Source organism: Cynara cardunculus (genome assembly GCF_001531365.2).
Source record: "Cynara cardunculus var. scolymus isolate 2C chromosome LG 14, CcrdV1, whole genome shotgun sequence".
In the NCBI taxonomy this organism is placed as follows: Eukaryota; Viridiplantae; Streptophyta; class Magnoliopsida; order Asterales; family Asteraceae; genus Cynara; species Cynara cardunculus.
Window position 1 is genome coordinate 5,236,094 of NC_037541.1, and position 22,229 is coordinate 5,258,322.

Below are 22,229 nucleotides of genomic sequence, written 5' to 3' on the forward strand. Positions count from 1 at the left end.
AATCATTCTGATTAACATTCTTTTAGATCTGATATTTGTAATTTCTTCATCTGTATTGTTCTATATCATTGAATAAACATTTTTCCATATATTTGTTCAATTTCTTACACCAAATCCTTTTTATATCAATTTATTATACTTCCAATAACATCCTTATATTTATTAACTTTACAATTTATACATATATTTTTTATTTAGATCATAACTTAATATTTTTTTTTTTTTGTTTTTTATTAGTTATGAATTAAATTATTTTAATGCATATAATAAAACTTTTTTATTAAACAATAAAAGTTACATTAAAACAAATAAAAAAGAGAACACATACGCATTTGATTATTTTCATTACTATATTTTTCCCATAAATAATTGATTAACGCATTTCGAAGCTCAAAGTATGCTACTTTGTCTTTGATTTGTTATAACAAGCGAGAAATTGTTGAGATTGGTTATTATCATTCATCACCGTTTCAACCTCTATCGGTGGCACTTCTCTTGCAACTTCAATTGGTGCATCGAGATCACGTTCATCCTCAATTATCATGTTATATAAAATAATACATGTAATCATTATGTGAAATTAGCATGTCATATCCAAAGATCATAATATATGACAGTTTCAAGAATAATAGTTGGTGATCCACCATGACCCGCATATTGCCTAGCCTAGGCAGTTGGACAATTTTTTCATTTCCAGTGCATGCAATCTAAGCTCCCAACATTCCTGGAAAACCTCTTATTTCACCAATATAGAGAAGTCTTGCCACATCATTAGCAGTTGGTGATCTCAAATACTGCTCTAAAAATATTTCCACCATTGCTCGACAAAATCTCTTCATACTTTCAGTTGCTGTTGATTTTTCTATCTTAACATATTCGCCGGTGGAATCTACTGCTTGACCATATGCAAGCATACGAAACACAACTGTTATTTTCTGGAGAGGAGATAATCCAAGTCTACTAACAAGATCCCTCCATTGTGCAAAATACCTATCATGAAACTTAACTTCATTAACAATACGAAGGAATAATAAGCTGACATTGGAAATCATTGGCGAAACATGGCATCATTGTACAATGGGGATTCTGAAAGGTAATCATTAAACAACCTGGAATTTGGCTTTCTCGATCATGACTTATGAACAAACGCCAAGGTATTGAGCCACTGTGGTTCACCCGATTATTTGTTGATTCGAAATGTGTTGGATGAGCAAGTTGTTATTAGTGATGGAGCGAGATATTGCTTCTTCGTCAAAACTGGATATAATTTGCAAATTTTCATCGTCTGAAGAAGATTCGGAAAGGAGAGAATGCGAAGTATTTTCGAAGTTAAAATTCATTTTGAGAGAAAACTTGTAAGATTAATAAAAGTATGAAGGTATTGGTGGTTCTTTGTACTCAATATTGAGTGCATATATGATTAAAATAAAATCACATGGAAAAGGGTTGTGTCAGTAGTTATCAAGATTGCACGTATTCTTTACTAGATGACAATTGCATGTAGTGTTACAATTGTATCTTGTAATTCACATATATAATGAAAGAATTTCAGTAGAGGACAATGCATGTATTGGATAATGATATTTGATAAAAAGTACAAATGCATGGACATTGCATGCATCGGATAATTAAAAAGGTGTTGTAGTGAAGTACTTTTCACTAGATGTATGTAAAAAAACTTTTACATGTAGTCTTTCACTTCTTGGTTAGTTACTTCACGGTTGTACTAAATAATTTTCATGTTGGCTATAAATATATGGCAACAAATGAAAACATAACTTACTAGATACAAAACTTTAGATGGAAGATAAACGAAGTGCTGCTGAATACATAAAGGATGAGGACAAACTTTTATGTCAAGTTTATATGCAAATTGCTCAAGACCCCATTAAAGGTGTGTATCAAACTAGTGACCAATTTTGGTCCCGTGTTGAAGGAACTTACAACAATGAAAAAGATACCACTTGGACTGTTCATCCAAAGAGGTCACTCCAATCGAGGTCACTCCAATCTCGAGTTCTTCTTATAGAAAAAGCAACAAGAAAACTGCATGCATGCATTAGGCAATACGAAAACAGACATCAAAGTGGTGCTTCAAATGATATTGTAAGTGTAAATGTATACCATATTTTTTTAGATTATATTAAATAATTAACTATTTGTTTATGCAATTAGATCAAGTCAAACGGATGTTGTCAGAAGATCCAAAATTTAAGAATGGTTGGAAATTTAATCATATTTTGGAGCATTATTAAAGAATTTGAAAAGTTTCATGATGGAAATACTCGTACGAAACAAATACCAATACCAATACCAAACCGAGATGGTTTTGGATGTGTCTTCAGGGTCCGAAATTTAACCCCTCAATCTGCTAGAAACGCATCTCCAGAGTTGTCTTCATTTTCTTTGAATTTAGAAGATAGTGACGACATAATTGGTGGTTCTATATCTCAACGACCAATAGGGGTGAAAAAGGCAAAGTTGAAACGAAAAACAAATGACCAAACATCAATGCTCGTCAATAACATTGAAGAAGGAAATAGACAACTTTTAGAGCAATTGAAAAAAGAATCGACACAAACAGAACTCTTTTTGGAAATGCGACAAACCAAAGAAGAAAATAAAATATTGTTCGTGAATTCAATACATATGAGCATATGTCGAGACCGAACAAGCACGAATTTTTAGAGAAAATGACTCAACATCAACAGACCCCACTTACATGGACTTAGGTTGGAACGATTGGATGATCTGGAAGTGGGTTACCAGATTATTAGATTTCTAGTATTTTCATTTCAGTGTTATTATGTATTTTTAAATTTTCGTCGATTATGCTTTCATCTTTTATATATTTTACCATGAGGGACCAAAAATGTAATTGAAAAAGTGGTGTAAAAAGTAGTGTAAATCAATAGTGTTCCACCAAATAGTGTAATACTATTCATTACACTAAATTTAGTGTGAAAAATAATGACCTCATTAGAGATGTGAACAGTGAGCTTTACATTAAATTTAGTGTTTAGTGTAAGATTTAGGATTTGATAATACATTGCTGATAACCCTATTCAAGTACACCTATAGGATAGCATTAATGCTATTTTAAAGCCAAAATTTGTGAGAGCCATCTTAAAGAAGTTAGACATGTGATGTTATTTGGTAAACATTTGATCTTTTGTGTTTAAGTTTTTTGGTACACAATTATAAACATTTGATCTTTTGTGTTTAGGTCTTTTGGTACATAAGATGGATATGCAGACTACATGGGACGGGACAGGACAAAAAAAATAGTCTCATGTTTGGCATGCCATGGACAAAAATTACATGGGACAAGATGAGACTATTTTTAAATTTGACGGGACAAAAGTTGATAATTTTTGTTCCACAAAAAAAGGTGGAACAACATAAGACTAAATGTAAATTTACTACCTTACCCTTAAACCCAATAGAAAACCTAAACCCCCCTTTGCCCTCGTCTCTTTCACACCCACACCAGCCACAGACCTCTTCCACCACGAGAGCTCTTCCACATCGTGAGGTCTGATCCACGCCATCTCCTTCCACCGTCTCCTTCCACCGCCTCCTTCCATGTCGTCTCCTTCCACCGATTTCTTTATTGCGATTTTGTTGTAACGATTTCTTTATTGCGATTTTGCTGTATCTCTTTCATTATTTCTCTTTTGCTGGCATCAAAACCCACAACTGTAGTAGGAAAAAAGAAAGAGGGAAGAGTTTTTCTTTGGGTGTAATTAGGGTGTGGATGTAGTTTGGAGAAGAAAAGAAAAATAAGATAAAGAAGGTGGGTTTTTTTTTAATTTCTATGGTATCTCTTTATTTACATGTGGGTAATATTTAAACTTGATTATAAAAACTTGTCATTTTTTTGGATTTATATTTAATGTATTAAACTTGATTATAAAAACTTGTCATTTTTTTGGATTTATATTTAATGTATTAAACTTGATTATAAAAACTATGTAATTAAAATATATTTTGGTTGATTTGTTGTCATTTTACAATCATTATATGATATAAAATAACATTAAACATTTAAGGGTAATATGATCATTTTAACAGTTTTGTCATGTTCTGTTCTAGTTGTACCAAACATGGGACATACAATTATTCTCGTCCCGTGTTGTCCCGTCATGTCTCATCCAGTCTGCGTACCAAACACTACCAAAAGAAACATTTGAATGTTGGGTAAACATTTCAACTTTTGTGTTAATGAACATGATGTTTAAATCTTTTGATTTATGAATGTGAGTTTTTAATTAATATTGATTTTAGAATATATTTTTTTGTATTTTTAAATAGTATTTGTTAACATTTATATTGATTATTTAGTGAAAAAAACACTAAACAGCTCACTGAATATAAATTGGTCATTTTAACCTGTTCTGTCATGTCTAACCAAACGCTGAACAACTATCCTATCATGTCCTATCTGTGTACCAAACACACCCTTAGAGATGGTCTTAACATATCAAAACATCATAACATTCTCATACTTTTCCCACTTGCATTCATATATTCTTTTCCCATTAATAATAAGGATCCAAAAGATACAATAACTAAAACTACCTAAATTAACACCATTAATACCCAAATTCATCAGGTCACCAAAAGACTAGAATTAAAACCCCGGTTTGTCGGACTGACATAAACGAACGCTTCTGCCACAAAATTTCACACGTTATCGCTACTCCAATCCCATACAACCTTATATGGCAAATCCGAAGAATTCCCGTCCTTTGTAAGATCCCAAACCCTCCTGAAGACCGCAATCTGTGATGCAAACCCAGGTTCCACCCCTTCGACTCCACCAACCCCACTAAATTTGACACTGTAATTATGCTTTTCAGCAAGTTCGGAGGCCCACATTCTGAACTGCTCTCGGGTCCACTCAAATTTGTGGTCAAAGTTGCGAAACTTGCAGGGTTTTGTCTGATTTTTGTCTTCTGTGTCTTCTTCTGGAGTTGATTTCTGAAGTATGACATTGTACTCGTAGTTTGGAGTGGAGACAATAAGAATTTTTGGACAAAAAGAGCTCAACACAACGTGGCCGAATAAAGTTGCTTCATCTTCCTCCATGTGCTCGATCACCTACCATGACGACAAATTCAAACGGTTGATACATGTGAAAAATACAAGTCAAGAACACCAAATGCAAGTATACCTGATCTAAAAAAATGTTAAACATCCAAATTTGTGAAGACCTGGCAAATTTCAAGACATTCTGGTGCATATCATCTAAATCAAACCAAACCAAACCAAACCAAACAAACACGGTATATCCCGACCCAAAGGTAGGGTTTGAAAATGGTAGGAAGTACGTAAACCTTGCCTCTAAATCAAAAGACTAATCCTGGCAGATTGTTTCCAAGAAGACCACTGACTTTTTTTTTGAAGGGTGTCCCAGGCTATGCCTGGACTAAGCCTGGCAAATTGTGACTGCAAGAAATCAGTGCTGATAAACTTAATGACCACAATTGTTGTGTACGCCTGGAATTGAACCTTAGGCAGATGGGATATTCCACCACATTTCCCATGGCCTCAACCACTACACCACAACCCTTGTGGTTAAGACCCCTGACTTGTGGTGCATATGATCTTAATTTTAACAAATAAGCATACATTTTCTACAACTTATTTCTCTGGCAGTAGTTGCATCCTCAACGTGGTTGTGGACAAGTGAGCCAATGGTGCAAAGATAAAAACATATGATAAAAAAAATAACCTTTAGCCTTTTATGTATGTTTGAACCCTTGGTACAATCCCATTCACACTAAAACCTGCAGCAGCAGGTTATATGATCTTTTCAAGGTTTACTAATTAAATATCAATGTTCAAATTGAAGTATATTCACTCCCTTCATCTCAAAAATGCACTGTTCGACTTAGCACATGGTGTAAACAAATGTTTTGATTAGTGACCAAATATTTTAAAAAGGGTATTCGCCACCCTCTAGAGCGCCCCCACCAGCCACGGCACTGCTACCGCAACCATCGTGGGAAATGAAAATCACTGTGAGTCAGTAGCAGGTGGTGGTGTGTGGGACCTCCTTACGGGATGCCCACCATCCTAACGACCGCTTAGGCTACACATGGGGACAGTGACCAGATATTTAAAACGCCCCTTAACAAGACAAAATAAAAGAGACTTGTAGACCAAAATAAGATCCAAGAGGTGGTTACTACTTGGGAACAAAAAGAAATTAGGATTCGACAAATAATTCAAAGAAAATATTGCATTTCTGATTTTCTGGGACGACCCAAAATGAAAACTATTGCAATTTCTAGTTTCCTAGCTTTCCTATGACCACCCTAAGAAAAACTTCCACTGATTTAAAAGTTTGGATGTTGATTAAGAACTTCTCACATCATTGTAAAGAGATCATTAACTCGGACCAAATATCTTTGAACAATTATGGCATTTGGCACCTTTTCATAACATGTTCAAAGGCAAACTTTAGGTTTTTAGCCTAACAGATACGAACGCTAAAAAAATTGAAAGCAGCAAGAAACCTCTTATACCAATGTCCTACCCACCAGGGAAACCTCTAGGGGTTGAAACAGAACACATATGATATACTCCCTCCATCCCAAAATAAGTGTCCACATTTCTATTTTAGTTTGTCCCAAAATAAGTGTCCACTTCCAAAAGTAAGTGCCTACTTTCCAAGTCTACCCTTCATTAGTTAATTATTAGATGAAGAAAATCTCTCTACTATTAAGGATAAAATTTTAAGCACTCTACTATTAAGGGTAAAATTGTCATTTATAAATAAAAAGTGGAATGATACACAATTCTAAAGTTGTGCCTTTCTCATCATCAACATTTATTTTGGGAGAGGGAGTAACTGGGAATGAAATTTGCTACCTTTAATCTAGTTGTAAAAAATAGAGATTCGCTTACCTCTAAGCAGGTTCCAATATCACATCCGTACACTCGAGAATCAAACGTTGTGATGGAACCTTCTAAAAGCAGAGCAGATTTGATACCACTGCCTTGAACTGGACTGGTCGAATTTTGGCTTAGCTTTGAATGAAGGGTCTGTAAGATAAACCAGAGAATATTAAACCATGTAGCATGTGAAAGAAATGGAATATACATTTTACAAGAATAATTCTTTGAAGAGGTGTATAATATAGGATGATACATGAAAAAAAGCCGTATGTATATATCTCACCTTTGCTGCACGAGGGAGGGCTTTATATGATATGTCAACACCAACAATTCTTTCCAGTGACGTTGGATAGTCCAATAAAGAGTCCAACAAACTTCCAGAGCCACAACCAAAGTCAACCTGCCATAAAACCAAGATGATCCCTTTGTTAACTTCAGAGAAGCAAGACAAGTTTTCAGATTTCCGAACATACCAAAAAAGTTGCACAAGATTCTCTGATGTGTTGCACTGCATATTGAACACGCTGTTTTGATAAAGAAGGACTAAAAAGAGCCTTTTCCATTCTGTCTTCTAAGGGTTCGGTAACCAGCAGCAAAGTCGTGGAGAATTCCAGGCTGCAACCACCTATTACCCATACAATTAAAATGTAAAAAGAAACCATAACAGAAAAAAAATTTGAAATGGACTGAAATTTCATCCAAGCATACTTGTCAATAGCCTCGTGCAATAAGCTAATAATCAAACTAACCTGAAGAGAGTAAGGAGAGAGTCCGGGTGGGATCGCCATTTGCTGCAAAAATCAACTCTTGAGGAGGCAACTCCACTCTGAAATTAGCAGATTGTCCCACACCCATCTGTGCCACAACTGCTTCAAGGTCAGGAGTAACAGCCTCACTACCCAACTCAAATTCAAATTCATCATTTTTCTCAATGAGTTCTCTGTCTCCTTCTTTGACTAAGCATACACTGTAGCATATGCAAACTAAACACCCATTTGATGGAAAATTTTCAGAGTCTTGACCATCTATGTTATAAGAGCATATGGTATCTGCAAGCTCACTATTTGATTGATTTGTGCCATTAACTGCTAACAATCTTTTCGTGTTAGCTTTAATGCCTGGCCATGACTTATGCACTAACGAGAAGAACTGCAATTCCTTCGATATATGTTCAGGATAGAAGTCGAGACCGAGACCATTTCCATTGGTCCACTTCTCTTGAGACATATTTAGTTTCATTAAGTAATTATTAAAACATGAGAGAACTTTCAAAGAGGCATTCTGGATGGCATCACTTTGCTTCTTAAATGATTCTCCTGTGTGACAATGTATTATCAAATCCTGATGCTTGGAAAATATTTTCACTTCACATTTGAAAGTTTCTTCGGATGGCCGCCTGTCCTTAGTGCCTCCATCGGTTGTACTAGAAAAAGCAGGTTCAGGTAACCGATGCTGACGACAAAATGTACAGAGAATATCCCTTGGTAACATGCCCCTCCAACTGCTTCGTGCTCCAAATTTTTCAGGCAATTCAGCTGCAAGTACGGCCTCCCGTGACAGCTTATATATCCCGGTGGGTACCTTATTCATAAGTAACCTGAAAAACAACTTACAGCCGTTATTTTATGTTAATTTGTGCTTCACCACTGTTCAGAATGATGTATGCATCATAAGCCAGCAAACCAAAGTAGCATGAACTTTGTTAATCTTTCAGACCCAATCTTTATCTCCCTTAGAAAGGTACCATGACATGACACGAAAACTATACTGCCACATTGTTCAAGATAATAGAACTAATTGCAATGATATTAGAAATAAGAAACATATCTCCCCCCTAATTTTCATTCTCACATGAATTGCAATAGTTTCTTTCTTTTCCTTTAGAGATGTCCCGTAAGTTGAAAAACTGCACTTTAAACAGTTTTTCATGTTAAATCACTTATTCCTTCCACCCTCCTTAGCAGCAGTGATTGAATTTGGTCCACAAGATACACTTTGGTTTAAACCAGCAAGGGTGTTTTGAAAATTCTACTGTTAGACTAACAACTTCTACTAATATGCATGTACAGCAAATGCTGCAAATCTTGTGGCACATAGTAATTCATTGCCGTAAGCAAATTAACTAGCTACCAGTACTATGTTACTGTATCAATCAACTAATTTCAAGAATTGACTGGAATGCTAATATACAAGTGAAGCTCCTACATGTTTAAGATCATATAATCAATCACCTAATAATGCAAAATGCCAGAATATCAAAATTCGTTCATGGCTACATAGCTTTCTTATCTTTTAAAGAATCCTAGGAACCCATGAACAGAACTTTAAATGTGATTCAATCATAACGTTGTTTTCTGCAAAAAAAGAACTAACTTCTAGATTGATGCAAATGAAGTAGTTTAAGAATAAAAGAACGAGAAATTCAGAAAAGCAACGGCGATAGAAACCTATAATACGTGCGTGAAGATACATCTTCATGGAAAAGATCACAAGACTTCCACATGTATCCAATAGTAGCCAAAATTGCATCCCCGTATATGTCCTGACCAGATAAGTAACTTGCCCTTGCATTTAAATATGCCTGATGATCTTTTACCTCCCTTTCTGACATCACATCTAACTGGAATGATTTGGGAGCATGGAAATACAATCTTGTTTCTGAAGAAGCTTTTCCAATACACCTGGATAAGAAAAAGCAACACATGATGTGAAGGAAAGAAACATGGTACAAAATATTTTCAACAGTGTTATCAAAAGCCTAGTTTTGATGTAGTTGAAGTTTTTAACCGACTGATCGTCATCACAATGTTTCTCATCATACATGATCAGTTTCAGCATGCCGAATATACTAAAAAGTGTCCTTAAGGAAAGAGTGGAATTTCATTAATATGTGAACGTGTGTGATCTAGACTGTCCGTAGATGGTGAACTTGCGCACAGCACACCATGCATATGTAGTTTATCACAAAATACAAAGGCAAAGCAGTGCAGATATCAACTAGCAGAACAGGCACAAAAGTAGAAACAGCAAGAATCAAGATTTAATAGATGAAACTAATTGTACATGGTTCACAACTCAAAATTGACTAAACAACCAAAAAAAGCATACACAGACACAGCTTAAAAACACAATAAGCTGGTTCAGCACACTAAGATAGAAATACCCTCATTTGACACTCAAGTTGGAGCATATATAGCAGAATGCCCAACTTGTAGCATAAAAGGTTAATTTGTTAATTTCAAAGTGATTTTGTCAAGACATGCCTGAAATAACCCTATTTATAAGACTCCATCTTCGTGTTTTCTTGGTCATTTGGAGGAGTATGGTTAGGAACTCATTGTAGTACCTTTTCTTTCGAAAGTTTTTTGTTCGATTAGGTAAAAGAAGGATGGCTCATCCTTGCCTATGCCTAGCTGGCCATCTAGGCACCCACTTAATCCGCTTTCTAGAACACTAATCTGGACATGGTATATGTACATGGAGATGTACATATTGGTGCAAAGACATTATTTTGTATTTGGAGATGGAGTGCACTCTTTCCCAACTCGTTACAACATTTTTTGTTCAAGGCTGACATGTGTAAAGCTAGATCAATGCTCAAGTACAAGATGATGTAGAAGAGCAAACGAATATTGGAAATTATTCACAAAAAACCTATTAGCCACTAGATCCAATTGTGCACATGGAACTTCAAACTCCAGTCAAGATTGACCAGAACCAAAATAATATACATATTGAAGAGAAAATACTTCCAGGCTTAGTTCAGCACAGCTTGGTCAATAAAAATTAAGATGACAAAAGATATTACAAATAAAGACAACAGCCCCCCTGCCCATAAATACAGAAAAAATTTCAAGAAAAACAGAGTGGAGAAACAAAACATGGTTTATTGAAATGAAATGCATATAATAGTTGTAAGTTTTGCCATACCTAGAGAGCAAAACCTTAGAAGCATCTGCAGCTCCAAGTTCTCGAGCAATGGCATCCATGTAATAATTATTTGAAGAAACATCTAGAGTCAGGGGCTCAATAATCTTCTCAGTCAAACATGGAACACGAATAACCTTGACGTAAGTTTCTTGCTTGCAAGAAACTTCTACAGATTGCAAAACTTCAGGAGGGTAAGGACTTGTTCTTCGCAATGAAAGAAGCTCTTTAGAAGCAAATACAGTATCAGATAATCTTGTGGCAGCATCCATAATCATCAACATTACCTCCAATGGTTTTGACTCAATGTCAGGTTTTATGCTCTTGCATAGATTAGCAACCTTTGAATCATAGATGGTCATCAAAGAAACAGGGACAAAACCATTGATGCAACCCTCTCTATGCAAAGCTGCTCGGAAGTGACCACTCAGAGGATGACAGGTTGAATAAAACTGTTTAAAGAATTAAGCACCAAAAAGCACATAAGTAAATAATGCTGAGAAGGTTTAATATTGACACAAAAAATTAGTTCGAGATACAAATCCATCAACAGCAAGCATATGTTTTGCTCCATAAAGCATTATATATAACAAAACTCTATTAGCTCATTGTCTTGCGAAATTCCTTGTCATCACCACTCATTGTAAATGAAAAGTAAAATACTACAAGAGACATAACGAATGAAAATGTATAGGTCCAAGTCTCACTAAAAAAACTACCACATTAAGAACAAAGGATAGAAAAAAGGGACTTAACTAAGGGACTATTTACCAAAAATTTTGAACAAGTGCTGACTCGGGTAAAAGTTCTGATTAGGATAAGAGATCTAACCCGGATAAGTGCCCACTAAAAATTATTGTTTATCAAATATTTTATATTAAGTGCTAATTAAATAAAAAAAAAATACTATTAAACCCTTTTTTAGAGGAAACTCCAGGCAATAACAATAAAACGGAAAAGGAGATACAAATGTTACGGCTTTAGCCAGAACCACAAAACAAACAAAGTACGACACCATGCCATACCAGGCAGCAACTAACCAAAAAAAGAGAAAGAGAAATAGAATAAAAGCGCATATAGAAAAAGATGTAGAATCTACGTCTCCAAACCAAGAGCCAATACACACCAAAGATCATCCGGGAGCAATCCTGATCACGCACCACCATACTTCACATCAACTTTCCTTCTATTTCTCCAAGCCATTCTTAGCAAGATGACATCTCTAATCTCCTGAATCTGCCAACTTGACGTTTTTGATTGTTAAACCCTTATCGTCTTTTCTTTTTACTTTAATAAATATTAATATTGTAAACTTGTCATTTCACGTTTCGCTTTCATCCCACACCACTTGTGTTCTCCCTTTTCTTTCTTTGTTTTAATTTTCAATTAATCCTAAACACAAAAAACATGCATGTGTCCTGTCCCACTGCCAGTGTTTTATCTCTTTTCTTTTTCTCTTATTTCCCAAGATAAAAACTCTCTCCTTCTTTGTTTTCCCAAGAGAAAATCAATCAACCAGATGAATTCAAAACCGGTTTCAGTAAGCCTTCTTGATTCCCACTACACCAAAGCTATCAAAGCTCGTTGAGAAAGTTTGTAGATATCTACATATGCTTCGCCAAGGATTTTCTTGTTGAGGGTTTGTTCTCTGTTAACCCACTTTTGTTTTTTGTTTGATTTAATGGGTTTTCTGATCTCATGCTTTTCCGATGTCCATTAGTGCTGATTGTGGTAGCGTTTTGAAGAGTGATGGAAAGAAAAGAAAGAAAGTGAGGGATAGGATAGGGTTTTGGAGGGAGTAAATAAGAAAAGGGTTAAAGACTGATCGTTACCCTGGAAAGATGCATTTTTTTCATTGACCCTAGCCAGCGTACGGTCAGCACAATCTCAGCAGTCAGCACATTGGTTTGTTGTTGGTAAACACCAAACCTCTTATTCGGTAAGAGGTGTTAAGAGATTAGTAAATAGCCCCCAACTGAATTTATAAATAAGAAACCCACGCAGGGTTCAATGTTGGATAATGATAAAGATAAGGCAAATAGCTGAGAGCTATGACCATTTATTTACTCTCAGATAAATATTCATAAACAGGGGCTTAATGGGAATTTGGTTGAAAGCATTCTTCTTTAAAATGTAATACAAGTAAGAGATCAAGACAGATCGTTTGAGGACTAAAGACATATGCCAACTTTAGAAACAAAGGTAAATGAAATGAATAATTAAATTTTACATGCACTTTAAAATACTTGTCTGGCAGTTCTACTATGTTCTCCTATGCAATCAAATCCATTTCCACCAAAGACAAGTTGTACCAAAAAGTATAGAGCTTTCAAAGTGCAATAACTGCAATATAACATACAATGGAAGAGTAACACAGATTAAGGCACTAAGCCATTGATGGTGACGCAAGTTTCTGCATTGTGTAGGATAATTAGGATTAAAGTAAGAAAATATTTTGGCTTTTGGCAACATAAAATATTTTGTCGGTGAAGCATAAAGATAACTCGTTATTATTCCATTCCATACAAGTCACCTACCTCATTTGAGAATAAATAGGATAGCCGGGCAACCAATTGATCTGATGGATCTTCAACAGGAGGATCACTTAACTGCAAAAGAAGAAAATCATGACTAGAATAAAAAAGAAGTCATTGCTTAAAACAGAAGTAGACTGAATTAAAAAGAGAAGATCGGGACATGGTGAGCACATAATTAAGGAATCAGTTATATGCAACTCTGGAAAAACTACAACCATAACCTTAAATCAGGATCCAGGACCTATGGGCTTCCTCTACTTCAGAGACAAGTTTCATTAATTAATGGTCAGCACAAACTGGTCGTCCCCCCCAAGGAACCACCTTTTGGGATGACTAAAAAGCTTATAGTTTATACATTCCATATTTCATTTATGTTCCTTCTTTTTTACTTTTGTACAAAATAGGCAGGTCACCAAGCAGAAATCCTTATCCTATGTGCTTCATGAGAAAAGGCAAAAAGTTATGCGGAGGAATGGTGATTCGTCGTTTCAACAGAATAATTCTTCTTTCAAAAGTAAGTTTTAGTGAAAGAATAACCACAACACTAGAATTTATTAAGTTATTTCAGAAGCTGTAATATTCAGAAATAGGGTAGAATAACTTAAAAATATGAACCTTATAAATAATTGCACCTTTGCCATTATTGATTATCCATAGTGTTTAGAAGACAACAAGACAGAACCTGGGCTATTGAATCCGTACAACTGCAAGGGTATTATTTCTAAGTGGAAACTAAAATGAGCCAGACCTATTTGAATGCGGCTCTTTCTATATGCCCATGGCCCAAACCTGACAACTGGAAGCTGTCATCCATAGGATTACCAATGTGTACTTTAGTTTAACTGGTCCTTTTTGGGACCGCTCCTAGGTCGTCACTGATACAAAATCGGTTCACAAATCCTTGGTCCTCACCGATCCAAAATCAGTTATACGGTCCTCTCTAAACCTCTACTACAACACAATATGTCTGAAAGCAATCAGATACGAAGTCCTAACATTGACAAGTGGAATGACCAATGAAATGCCACTTTAGCCAATATCTGCATGAATATAAGAAGATCATCTACAAAATTTGACACTCAAGTTCTAAAGCATATATGAATAGAAGTAGCAAACTTACATGATTAATTGGCAATGACGCAGTAAAGTACCACATTTTAAGACAGGTTCAAGTAATAGGTCACATGCTGTTGCTAAAATTATTTATCGCCACGATGAACCAGTTGCATCTCCAAACTAATTAACTACTATGCAATTTAAATGCCATACAATATGGATTTGAGTCGTAATTCCAGCTTAAACCGACTTCTTATTGACAGAATGAACCAGCTGCATCTCCTTGAAGAGAGCAAGAATCCATGCAACTATGTAATTTTGCTACATTTAATAATAGATCATATTTGATGCAGAAAGAACAAAGTGCAAATAAAGGTAATTTGAATAAACGCACAATTTTGAGAAGTGGTTACTCAAGTCAATGCGCAGTTTGAGCCATACTTGTACATGCAAATAACTTTAAGCTATATATATTTAGCGCAATTGATCACAAAAGGGAACAAACCTTCTCTACGGCCTTTTGTGCAGCAGATTGCATTGCGTCCTTTTTTCGCTTGAAGATCTCAGACACAACAGAAAATTCAGGAAGTTGCAAGCAACAGCGATACAAGCAAGGGCCTTTCTGTGAAATAGCCAAACCAGGACATCCATTTGACACAGATTCTTGAATCTCCTCAATATTATAATGTGCCTTATCCCCAAATCTCTGGTGTATAATAGCCTTAGGATTGACAATTGCCTTCTTTGGAGGTAACGAAGAATCTCCTGTTACCATTTTATACTTCTCCAATACCAAATAATCTTTCCTATTCTTTTCAGACAAGATCAATTAACAGCTGCAGAGAGGCCTATCATGCAACAAACACGTATAAGTCACTAGCGAAACATATGCTCATTTCTTGCAAGAGTTATCTAATTAGATCTACCCCTGCTTGGATGCAGAATCTTTCACTATGTTTTAAAAATTAAAATTGGAAGATGTTAATAACCTACTGCTCATCTACATCAAATCACAAAATATCAGGTTTGTAATTGACTACTATCAACTATGTTTCAACGATGTAGGTACATGGTACGTTGATAGAAAGAATTGAAAATTCTAAAATTTCAGGATACACGGGTGTGTTTACGTACTTGTATGTGTGTATATACAAATTTAAAATTGAACCAATAAAAGAACGAAGTTATTTCATGATTCATACATTTAATGTATAAGATAAATGCATATTGAAACCAGAAATCTTGTCATGCTTTTTACTTTTACTCATGTTTCCCTATCAGCGGTTCACAGATCTCTTTTTATTATGCTCCAACCATCAAAGAGGCTCTGCCAAAAATATTTACCAAGTGTTCTACATTGAACGAATGAGAAAACTACCATTATACTCTTCTATACTAAAGCATGTTTTTATGCCTATTTATTTACAATCATTTACTAGGACTACTTGAGCACCATACTCTTTATCAAACCATGAACAGTCACTACTGTGAGATCAGGTTGATGGTTTCACTTCAAACAAACATATTTTCCCATTCTTTTGATGATATAATCTTGCCTAATCATGTGTGTGACCCTAGTTTAAGCAACAGGAGCAGTGTTCACTGGCGCGTTCCATCAAACACCTAATGTGTATCAAAGCAAGCAGTAAAATCAAAGTAAAAATACAAGTATTGAATCGAATAGCAGCAGCACGCAAACTCACGTAAATAGATTAGGCGTTGATCGAATAGCAGCAGCACCAAGACAACAGTATCATCAATATGTACCACAGCAAGAAACAAATTCGCTGATCAAGAGAGATGGAGGGACAAATGGGGTGGGGTTTCAATGTTGTTTCAGACAAAGAGAACGACGGGAATTCGCTGTCGTTTGAAACGGCAAGGGCAGCGATTGGTAAGTAGGGTGAAGCAGCAGGTGAAGCCTAGGTGCAATTCAAGCAGCGATTGACCAAGGAAAACCATAAAGGGTTCAGTAAATATCAACTTTACCTTCACAATTGCAATGCAGAGAAATGGCGGTATCTATTGATACCCATAAAGGGTTTTGCGTATCAATAGTATTGTAATGAATCGAAAACGGATAACACAAATTCCAAACACTTGATCTTCTTGCAGGAGTGGGATTCCGATTCGACTTCTAGACAAAGAAACTGTCCTTGGGGTTTTAGAGAGGGAAAAAGCTGGTGCACTCCAGCTTTTGGGAATTTTTTTTTACTCCATGTACATAAAATCAAAAGAATAAAATATTATAACTCTCCTAGATAGGACATCTTTCTTGTTTTAGGGACACAAGTAGTGAATTCATTCGTTGACATGAGCGTCTTATGAAGTATCATATTAAGATACTTAGATATTTTAGACATCTTATAAGATTTGATGTTGTTATAGCAAAATGCTATAACTAAGCTTTTTCTTTTCACTAAAGTAAAGCATAAAATAATGGAATATATAAATTGATGGATTCGTCAACCAAATATGTATCAATATAAACTTTTTTTTGTTGTAGTGGTTGCTACTGCAAAAAATATTTCAATAATTTTCTCTTTTTAGTTAGATTATTTGTCATCATTCTTTGATCGTGAATCTCTTTTGGTAACCTATACGTTTAGCTAAAATGAAATACAAACATAATATCAATAAAAATTATACAAAATTTTATACATTATTAATATATATATATATATATATACAAACATATACATAATAAACATATATAAATAAAATTTTATAAAAATTATATATTAGCGGCGGGTTGGTGGGTTAGACGGGTTGTGCTAGGCCCAACCCAATTTCAACCTCCTAATTGACGGGTTAGCGGTTTGGCGGGTTAGCGGTTTGGCGGGTGGGCGTTTGGCGGTTAGACGGGTTAGGTTTAATTAGGTTGTTAATGGGTTGGGTTGGACGAGTTTCGCGGGTTGACAGTTTTTTGTACACCCTAGTTCTCTCTTTCCTTTTCTCTTCAAGTTTTTCCTTTTCCTTTCTTTTCTTTTCGGGTTTTTAAACTAAAAAACATAAAGTTAATGAACATTTTGTAAAAGAACTTGTACCTGATCAGAATCCAACATCTAAATCTGGTTTAACTTTGAAATCTTCATGTTGAGTGGGTACGCAGAGTCTTTGAATTTAGAAATTGGGAAAGGGATGGCTAGTCGAGGATGGATATCCATGGGTCACAAACTCATATAAAAACTGAGAACCCTACAAATTAAGTAATATGAATAATTTATATATGGGTGTGGGTTCATGTAGAAACCCTAAATAGTTTGCAAAACCATATACCAATTTCCTCCACCATTCATTTATTTAAATCGGAGAATAAATAAAATTGTGGCAATATTGGCAATATCGAATATGAATTTATGGAGAACATAAGAGTATTTCTTGAATGCGATTGTAAAACACAATTTGGTAGCAGGCGTAATAAAGGGACCGATTCTTGATTTCAAAGGGATTGACATCATTGATGAATTTCAAATGGATCAATCATCAAGAATTACTTAATACTTGATTAAATGGCGGTCATGATCGAGAGAAAAGTTACCGACCCTAACATCATTCATTTTTTTTCAGTTTGCGTGTCAAAAATTTATTTTCTAGGGTTTGTTCTCTTATGAATATCAGTGTTTGAGTGATACCAGTTATGAGGAAGATTGAAAGAATAGCGAAGCATAGATCAGTCAACAAATATGATAATACAAGGTCTAATCTTGTAATTGTAAACCATGAAGACTCATATACATGAACGGGAGAAAAGCAATCAATGAAAGAGAATGATGTTGTGAATATTCATAAAGAATAAAAATCCGACTAAACGCGGAGGTATCTTCAAACTCTTGATGTAAATGATCGATGTTTTTTGTTATATTAATGAGCATTGAAACCATTAAAACATGATGGATTGAGTTTCCTAGGAATTCACATTAGGAACTCAATACATCAGGTTCGTTCATCATGAATGTTGGTCTTGGAGGAATTAATAACTTATACTACAAGTGTTTTTAGAAAGGGTGAATACAAGCACGACAAATTTTCACTTTTTTTTAATTATGCATATTATATAAAAGCAAAAAATTACAGATTGTTGTCGAAACTAGGATGGAAAAACCTAACTTAAAACCACAAGGGTGATGCCTGATTAGTTTGAGCTTGGCTCCAAAGGTCAAAAGTGTCTGGAGGTCCCAGGTTCAAATCCAAGAAGAAACAAAAATCCCCTTGTAGCCATGGAGGTTCAAATGCAGTGACTCTGGGCTACCTGCAAAACTTGCAGGTGGTCGCCCTGGGATTAGTCAGCTCGCATAGCGGGTTGGATATCCAGGTTAATAAAAAAACCAATCCGACTGGTGACAATATTGCCCTAGAGAAATACTGAAAGAACACTCACAAGAATACCCTAACAATGATAGATATTAAAGGACTAAGATAGAATTTCATAGGGCTAGGCGTCGATTTGCAAAAATTTGGACTTAGAAATTATATAAAGGGGCAAGTTGCATATGAATCTAGAGACCGCCTTTTATATCAATCCATGTATTTAATACATGTATTCATCTGATTTGTTGATCCATCTACCTCTATACTTTTCATGTAAACCACTTGATATGATGTAGACATTTGTTGTTCCAACGAATCCTTTTATTATGAACAATATTATAAAGTAAGTATGGTACCAACAAAATAATAATTTAGAACTTAGCTTGTTTGACATGCAGAGTGTCTTCCCATACCAGGACGTAGGTTGGTGAGTTGAAACTTGGTCCCTAAGTTTTCACTTCAATTCACCGCATCCATGCTTTTCATGCGAGGAGTGAATGATAAAATAAGTAAAGGGTACTTACTTTGGCTGACATGTTGAACATGTTACCACACTTGGACTAGAGTTGGTAAGTGAAACTTGGTCCTTAACTCTTCCTTTCAAATCAACTTGCCAGATGATATTTGTCAAACTATCTAATTTATTAGGATTAAAATTTGGAGTACTTCATTTAATCTCCTCTGCAGTATTGGGCTTTGGCGATATTTATCAAAAGTTTCATATTTGACTTTTAAGTAGAGCGATAGAGACTTCATTTCTGATAAATTAAGAAGTCAGAAAGTTATATACGGATTTATCCTTCATCTTTTATGAAGTTTCGATAAAAGGATTTAGGAGGGTCTTGAATACATCCCTAATACTGAGCTTCATGTTATTCCTACCAAGAAACATGTCCCGACCATTGTACACGTGTGTTGCCCAGGACATAAGGGGCATGATGACTTGACGTCAAAATGATTCGCTTTCTAGTTGATCCCTCTAGAAGAAGGTCGTAAACGATGGATACTAGGTGTTGTTTATATTGACTCGTGTAGTGCATAGAATCTCCTAATTGTTTCAGAACAACTAGGTTAACTAATTGGCAAACTCCCAGAATAGCCGGAGCCATACCCAACCTAAAAAGGCTTAGCCAACTTAACTCACTATGGATAAAAAGATTGAGGGGGTCAGACAGGGCAGAGACTTTCATTGAATATGGGATTGAGATTACGACTGGAATGGAATTGTTGCGTTGATAGATCCAGATTTGCATCCTCCCATCTAAGAGATTTCTTCATGTAAGGTCGTGAGATATGTGGAACGATAAAAAATTGGGATCTATTAAGCTTTCACCTGCACTGCCTTCACCTAGGACATTAGAAAAGCCGAGAAAGGGCTTGTCGCTGATTCGAACTCCCCAATATATTTGAATTGATTTACAACGCCTATTTTCAAGCTTATAAAATGAATTGCTTCAATTAACTTCTAAGAGTGTCTCCTGTACAACTCGATATGAACAAGGTAGGCTGGTAGGTGGGTAGGCTTCCATCTGACTACTAAAACATGTAGTTCTCCCTTTAGCCTTAGGGTAAGCACAAAATCAATCAACAACTTCTAAAATGACTTACCAATCCACTTTGATGTCGATCCAACTTCATTTCGAATACTCTTCGATTCTGTTGAAGGCATTTTGCTTGATTAGATAACATATTACATAATTGGATTTAAAGACATTACAATAAAAATCCTATTTAAAAGGATGGTTGGGTATCTGAATTACAAGATGTATTTTAGATATACCAAAATCAGATCGTTCTCAATTTCGGATCATAGACCATCAGATCCTCTAACATTTTTGGATCCTCTTTGTATTCTTGACTTTGAGAGTTATTTCTTAGCTTTTCGAATTTATGTTAATCACTTTCTAACTCATTTGTCTTCCTCCTTATTCATTTGGTTTGATTCTACACAAATCGCGATGAAGTTCCAAGGGTTCAAATATCAGGTAATAGGTTACTCCTACAGCACGTCCTTGTACAATGCTTAAGGCTCTCGGTTTTACTAACATTTTGTGTAGCAAAGTGGTCACTTTATCCTGACAGTGGTGATGTGCAGATTTAAGAAAAAGAGCTTTTGCCATAAAAAATTTGATGTTGTTTAGAAAAGTAGAATATGAGCTTTAATGAAAGAAATGAACAAGACAGATGTTTCAAGTCAATGGAAGCTTCAATACTCCATCCAAAAGTTGCTTCTAATGCAATGTTACTGTAACACCCGTAAATTTAGAGCACTTAATTTATCTGCTTAGTTCCTTGTCTAGCGTGTGTGTGTGGGTACCTTTATACATATATATATATATATATTTATATTTATATATATATGCATGGTCATTAAGTACAAGGGAATAGATAGCTGGAAAGTGAAGGCTAGAAAGGGGGGGTTGCAGCCCTATAGCTCTATCATGTCTTATCTTCTAAAGAAAAGAAAGAAAAGGGGGGGAGGCGTGAGTCAGAGAAAGAAGAAAAGAGTAGAGAGGAAAGGAAGGAAAGAAAGGAGGGAAGAAAAGGGAGAGTAGAAAGGGGCAAGCATTMTAGAGTTGAAGAGGAAGAACACCCCTGCAGTCTGCTACCTTTCTTCGTGTTCCGGCTGTCCAAACAACCGTGCTGCTCTGCGTCTTCTTCAACAGCAAACAGCTCACAGCTGTTCTTCGCGATAACAAACAGCAGCTGCAGGCGCTGCTTTGTCTCACCGTCTCCGACGAACAACAGCAGCAAACAGCCCTCGGTTGTGTTGTTTTCCCTCTACCTGCACCGAACAGCAGCAACAAACAGCCTCGGCTGTGTGTCTTTCCCCGAYGAACAACAGCAGCAGCGAACAGCCCTCGGYTGTGTGTCTTTCCCCGACGAACAGCAGCAGCGAACAGCAGCAAATAAGGGGGATGTCCGTGCATTTCCGTCGCCTCTCAAACAGCCCAAACAGCAGCCTCGCTGTGTTATTGTTCCGTCGTCTCAGTCGTCGGACAGCAGCAAAACAGCAGCTCCAAACAGTGGCCGAAAGCCACTGCTTTCTTCGCATCCTCGTCAAACTGCAGCACCAAACAGTGGCCGAACGCCACTGCCTGTCTTCGTCGTTTTCGCCGAGCCAAACAGCAGCAACAGTAACTGCTGTATTGTACCAGACCCCGCTGTTTTATTGCCTTCTCCACCTTCCTTTTAGCTTCAAGATCTTAGGATTTCTCTTAAATCCTACGAGGTGAGTTCAACTTAATTTCCTTAATCGAAACCTTTTACGGTAGATACGAAGCACCTTAGTTACAATATGCTTTAACTTCTTACGTTTATCTACTTAATTGAAAAGAAGGTTTTGGGTTAAACGATTGAAACAAGTAAATTCTGTACTTGATGATAGATTGAGTTGGTTTAGAGAGGTTCAATCACTTGGTAAAATACTTATAGAGGTTGTGGATGGCATTTTAGCTCTAAAACACTCATGCCCTTAGTTTATCTCACTTG

At 35.9% G+C, this 22,229-nt stretch overlaps 1 protein-coding gene across 3 annotated transcripts; it reads right to left on the reverse strand.

Moving 5' to 3' along the window:
* Positions 1–4,518: 4,518 nt before the first annotated feature.
* Positions 4,519–16,499, reverse strand: LOC112526355 (small RNA 2'-O-methyltransferase). Of its 3 annotated transcripts, XM_025136634.1 has the most exons (11): positions 16,416–16,499; positions 16,130–16,289; positions 14,932–15,274; positions 13,371–13,442; positions 10,837–11,285; positions 9,354–9,587; positions 7,656–8,503; positions 7,380–7,531; positions 7,190–7,306; positions 6,916–7,053; positions 4,519–5,103 (listed from the first exon to the last, which is right to left on the reverse strand). In XM_025136634.1, exons 3-11 carry the CDS (start codon positions 15,199–15,201, stop codon positions 4,687–4,689), a joined length of 2,697 nt encoding a protein of 898 aa, XP_024992402.1. In that variant the 5' UTR covers positions 15,202–15,274; positions 16,130–16,289; positions 16,416–16,499; the 3' UTR covers positions 4,519–4,686. The 3 variants fall into 3 exon arrangements, with proteins under 3 accessions (XP_024992402.1, XP_024992403.1, XP_024992400.1); XM_025136635.1 differs by lacking the exon at positions 16,130–16,289; XM_025136632.1 differs by having other exon boundaries at positions 16,130–16,499.
* Between the last annotated feature and the right edge of the window lie 5,730 nt (positions 16,500–22,229).